Here is a 6,268-nt window from a genome sequence, read left to right on the forward strand (position 1 = left end):
TGACTTGCTCAGAAACACTCCAGCATGTTCACATGCGACAGTCATTGCATGGAAAGGTTTTTGTGTCACCCTTAAGAAATAAATGAGAATATTTTTGCAAGGTTTTAATTGATTTTAAATCCACAGTTAATCAATTACATTTATAATTGCAAAAAGTTAAGCGTATTACACATCACAGGAACAGAATCACAATAGAAATACTATCTGGCAATGCCAAGATTATACATTTTTAAAACATAGAAGAGCGTCCACATGTTGAAAGAAAGACAATGTGTTGCCATGCTGAGAGCTGCAGAATGGTCTCAAGGCTCCTGTGATATCTTATGATAATAGCACGTGCTGCAGTGGCAGTCTGTGTGGTTTCTCAGCGTAATGTCATTTATTCTTATCTGAAAAAGGAGCAGATGAGTAGGAAGAAAGAGGATTTATTAACAGAGTGGATGACACACTGATTTACAGTACATGTACAGTACCTTTTCGCTCTGAAACAAGAGATGAACGGAGTGCAAACTAAACTGAAACCGATTTTGAATTAGAAATTAACCACAAAAGCAAATTTGGGCAAAAATGCTCAAGAAGCCTCATTTGAATGCAAACAAAGTATTAGAAGTAAAATGACTCATGTCTGTAACTTAGTTTAGATTCCAATAATATGTCTTTGTCCTTTGTTGATTTCACATTTATACATAAAGTACAAAAAATAAATCTAAGTCAAAGGGCAGTTTGATTTATATATCAAACTGTAAAAAAACAATAAAATGAATGGCAACACGACACGTTCAAAAGGTAAATGCCAGTAAAAAAATTAACTAGCATTTTACTAAAAAGATTTAAACATGTTAAGATCATATTGATAAAAAAAATATGGAAATATGTACTTCAAAGCTACACACTACAGTGTTCAAGACTGAAACAACAGCTGCAATGAACATGTGTCATTTTAATGCAGATTTTAAACTGTTTGAGATGTCTCATAAGCCTGTCACTATCAAGCTATGTAGTGTTATGTGTAAACATTATCCTCTATCAGAATGTCTTGTGAGATTGGTTTTCACAATGGCTCATTCATCATTAAAATGACAAAAGTATTTACCTTGACTTTATATTCACTGATGTAATTTAAACTGGTGGAAAATCTCTAATTATATAACCCTACCTGCCCCTAACCCTTGTTTAAAGGCAAATATTCATGCTCACAAAAAATATCCAATGTCCATTAAAACTGACATAATTGACAGAGTACTTGATTCACTTGTCAAAAGATTAAATAAAGTGGCATGTTTCATGGAAATATTAATTTCTTATTCAATTTGAAACAATGAAACTCAACTTATTGCTTGTTTTGTAACAGGAAGCAAAGCTTGATATTAATTTTCAGTGAATTTCTTAAATTTTTTATTTGAAAAGTAAACCTTTAGTAACAGTGTTATTATGATAAGAAACCATAGATAATAAGTAATATGATATAATTACCGTCTTGAGAAGTGGAGTACAACCACAGTCAAAGTATGTCAAGTGCTAGATCCTAAAAGTGTACTTTTAGTACATATACTTGGGTCACATCTCTCTACTGCTGACAAAAAAAAATTGTATTTGAATTGTTTGAAATGATATAAGATACCTATAAAACCGGCCACATTTAACACGGTATTGAACACATCAGGAGACCCTACCACCACCTGTACCTCATGGCTGTGCTTTGCAACACAGCATGTTGCCTCTGAAGTGATGTTCTTTTTGATGGTCATCGTCTTAATGGTCTTGAGAGGTGTCGGATATGCTTTGGAGAAGCAGCAGCCCATACACTGGTAAATTGGGCGGTCCCTTGAAAATAAACTGTTCTTTCTCAGTTTGCATTCCTCACAGCCCACTAGAGGAGGTGGTGTAAAAGACAGAATCAAAACTCGTGAACCATGGGAGATTTGTGATACCGTCACATTTAAATTCTGAGTAGAACTAGATACAAAAAGATGATGCTCTTTTTTCTTTTGCAGTATATCTTTGGTTTGTACACTACTTTCTTTTGGTTCAAGGCATCTGTAAAAATCTATTTTAAATCCCAGCACACTAACTATCTCAATAGTAAATGTAAAAACATCACAGTAGCATTTTTATAATTGATAGAAATTTCTTACTGTCTGAAGAGTCAATGTTGGGGTATGAATCGGCTATGTAAAGAAGAAAGGACAACAGAAGAAGAGACACTCCAGCTGATTTCACTGAACCCATCCTGGTGGTAGCAGACACCTAGTAATATGGAGACAAAGGAAAATAGTCAGTCAACAACCTGGAGAAGCAAAGTAGAATTAATCATGAAAACAAGGTGTTACCATGTTACGAGAAAGTTTCCCTTTAATTATGCCTCCTAACAGGACTGCTTTATACTGTGGAGGTCTACTTCAATTCATCTAAATTTATACGAGTGTTCCCAGCAACTTCCTGGATTAGGTGAAACCTGCCTCTCTTATCAATTATCTCAGTGATGCACTGGTTCCTTAGTGAACCTTAGGGATTAAGAGGGGCTTAATCCCTTTAAAGCCCAAAATGACAAAAACAAATCATGGAAACTCAAAATATACTTATACCATCCTGAATATGGACATCACATTTAATCCCTAGATTTCTGTTCCTTGGTAACTAAGAGTTGCTGCCATATGTCAGGTCACATGGATGGAATCGAAATAAATCAGGGTTTTTCCTCAGCATTTGGCCTACTGCAAAGGGACCATTTGAAACTGTCAATTATATTTGTTTATTTCTGTTTTTAAAGTGAGTTGAAATTGTTAAATAAGAAAAAAATGCTAAAATAATAACATTAAATAAATTTAGTTTTCAAGGAGCTTTTTTTGTCATTCTTCAATATTTTTCTCAAGTTAACAGTAGTAGATCCAAGAAAAACACATTTTTGTCATGTTTTTACCTGGCTTGACAATTCAAAAGTACAAAAATTCAGATGTTTTCAGTTGAATTGCTGAAATCATAGATGGTGGTCACTGCTTTTACATCATAACAAGACTTGATCTCGGCTGGAGCGTCCATCCTCACTCTAAAAACGTGCAGGATAAAGTGGGGATGGAGAATGGATGGTAAGATAAACTTCCTCTACTGCATTTTCTAGATTATTTGTGAAATTCAATCAATGAATCTGAATGGAGTGATATGCAAATTAAAGTTAAGCACTTACATTTGAAAAAACTATTCTCTTTAAATGCTTAAAGTTACTTGTTCTGAGAAAAATGAATTAAAAGCATGCGAATGTTGTATCATCATGGCATTTTAACTGACCTGTTTTATACTGGATACATGGGCCTAAATAAGAAAAAAGCTGTTAATTAAATAGCATACCCAAAAATGTTGTCTTGAAATGACTTGAATAGTGTCAGGGTTTGCATCAGGGTTTTCTCAGTCACAACTTCTGACACATTTAGCCACCTGACAGAGAAGCAGAATTCTACAGTATTGATATACAGCTACATCATACTGTTTATGCTAATGATGGACTCCATCCCCTGTGATTCTTTTTCATGCAAGAGTGGTTTGACTTCCAACCATATTATCTGGGTCTGGTGTTGAGAAGTTTGACTTTGTACAAGTTCAGTCCAACTAACATGTTTACAGGTAATGTAAAAGTCGGGTTCTGGTCAGATTGTTTGCATTTTATTTCACTGCCAGGTAAAGGTACCGTCTGTAAGAGGCCAACCAAGTTTGCGGACACAAAGATGGGAAACAAACATACATACAAACAATATATGGAGACAAACAAGGTCTGTGCTCTACTTGACCGGAAGTCAAGAAAACTCAGAAATGGGAATGACTTGGGAATGAAATCAAAACTGAGTTAAATGTGTTCCAGTTGCAATTAGGAAAACCATTACAATTTGAATAATGTTGTGTTCACTGACCTTTCAAGCTACTAGTCACAGTTCAAGCTGACAGCAACACATAACGTTGTATTTTGCAAATACAAACACAGTAGAAATGTGTTCACAGAAATATAGATTGAACAGTACCATGAGAGCGACCGATTTAGTCAGATGAAAACAGAGAAACTTGATCTTAGATCAGCAGATTTTATATGTGAAACAACCATTTTGAATTCTGAGGTTAAGGCTGGTGTGGTTCCTACAACTTTCTAAGAGTGAAATTCTACTTCCAGAGGCATTCCAGTTTAATTTTCCTACTGGTAACTTGAAAATGACACTGACCAGTTATTTATAATTTGTAGAACCAGCCTGTCGCCTGGTCTCTCATACTATTGTGCCTGCTCTTAGTTAGCTCACAGCATAAATATTGTATTATGAAAATTGATAACACACAACTACTGAAAAGCAAACTAAACCAATTTGTTCTGGAACCAGTTATATGGGACTCAAACTCCTGTTGTTCTCACAACCATGGCACTTTCAACCACTTAATGTATGTGGACTTTTTTTTGAAGTTGAAAATGAACAATGCAAAATATTCAATATTTTGCTTCTATTTTAATTAAAATAATTTTTTTGGCCACTACCGCTAATTTGATCATGGCACATCCCGATTGAATGCAATTTCTGCCTTTGTAGATAAAATGCAAGTTTGCTCTGAATTACTTTTCATTTACAAAAGGCATACTCGAAATGATCTAAAAAGAATAAATGAATAAAAGAAAAAAATAGATTAAATTCTTCGTTTTGGGGTTGGCCTGTGTTTTTCCTAGTTTCAGCCCGTATCTATTTCAAATCTACGAGAGACTGGACAGCGTAAGCTATGAATCAATTAATTGATATTTGATAGTTGTTAAGGAGTTTCCATCTGTCCACCTCCAACATCTGAAATGTCAAGGATGAATATGGATTTATTTTGGGTTTCATTTGTAACTACACTTAAGTGCCCACGTCCTTTGTCCTTGGTTATGTTGGTAATAATCCTTCGCCTAAGACTTGTGTGCATTGTGTGGAGAACAAGATACTGAATCACTGAAATGTTAAGAGGTTGCTTTCTGGCTTGCATTAATACTTTGTCTTGCAAATGCATTCTAATGCTTATTTGTGTTTATAAGATTGTGCACCGTGTTATTTCTTTGTCTCTAAGCAGTTTTTAGTTAACACTAAATATAATGGACGCAAGAGGAACATATCTGAGAATGCCTTTTGAGGCCTACTTTTCTATTTATACCAAAACATAGTAAAATTCATTATATTATCACAATGAATGAAATTGCATCCCTCAAGATTTGACAACCACTCTATACTTTTATGCTTTCTTTCATGGGATTCTTAGATTTGGCCAACTGCATCATTGTCTAAAAGAACTGCTTGAAGGGATGATTCAGTAAACCGAGGAGGGAGTTAGTGCATCTGACCTGGATGATACTGACTCATAGATAGTGCTGTTATGAGATGTCTAAGATAAATGGTACCTGAGAGGAGGACTGTTGTAAATTAGAGAGTTCATTGAAAGTCTATCGAAAAACAAATGCCCGGTGTGAACGCACAGGGGCTTAGCGTGAGCGCAGGTTTAGTTTCCCCATTCTCTCGTTGACCTGCTTCAGAGGGTTCTGACTAATAAAACAAAGTGTGTTGCTAATTCTATCTTGTGTGGACGCACTAGGAAGCAAGATCGTCAAGCCATGTAGCCTACAAACTTACTCCGCTGGTCTTTCCATCCATCCATTTATCTATCCATACATACATATGTTTTCTGCTGTTCATCCAGGGCCGGACAAAGCAGACATCCCCCAGAGTGACACCAAGGCTTTCCCAGGAAAGCTGAGAGGGTGAGAGTGTGCTCAGGGAGGCCAACAAACATTTGGGGGAAGCTAATTTCAGCCACTTGCATTCTCGGTTTCAATCTTCAGAATCTGCGACAAAAGACTGTCTAGGTGGAGTCCAAAATGAAATAATGGAAAAAAGGCTGACTTACTGCTGGCAATGCATACCAAGCTCCCACTCTGGTTGTACAAAGACTAAATGGCCCATAACAAGGGGCCCGATACCCGTTAACATATCCAAATTGACACTATAAGGGACATGGTCATTAGCCTTCACCAAGCCTACAAAACACTTGAAGACTGGTTGGAAAAAACTCCCACACACCCTCCAATATCCTTGCAAGGGTAAAGAGTTAGTACAGTGTTCTTCAGCCATGGAGAAAACAGCATTTCTCCTGAATACCCAGGGAAGTGAAGGAGTGTGATGCCTCTGCAGGTAAAACACACCCTGGTCTGCTAATCCGGAGGCACTGACTCTGACCAACCATGTCAACCAAGACAAGCTAACTACATCCAAGG

At 36.3% G+C, this 6,268-nt stretch overlaps 1 protein-coding gene across 1 annotated transcript; it reads right to left on the reverse strand.

Moving 5' to 3' along the window:
- Positions 1–89: 89 nt before the first annotated feature.
- Positions 90–2,438, reverse strand: cga (glycoprotein hormones, alpha polypeptide). The gene is made up of 4 exons (XM_075448727.1): positions 2,331–2,438; positions 2,136–2,247; positions 1,686–1,870; positions 90–389 (listed from the first exon to the last, which is right to left on the reverse strand). The coding sequence occupies exons 1-4, from the start codon at positions 2,331–2,333 to the stop codon at positions 303–305; spliced, it is 387 nt and encodes a 128-aa protein (XP_075304842.1). The 5' UTR covers positions 2,334–2,438; the 3' UTR covers positions 90–302.
- Positions 2,439–6,268: the final 3,830 nt, after the last annotated feature.

Source organism: Odontesthes bonariensis, chromosome 17 (genome assembly GCF_027942865.1).
Source record: "Odontesthes bonariensis isolate fOdoBon6 chromosome 17, fOdoBon6.hap1, whole genome shotgun sequence".
Taxonomy (NCBI): Eukaryota; Metazoa; Chordata; class Actinopteri; order Atheriniformes; family Atherinopsidae; genus Odontesthes; species Odontesthes bonariensis.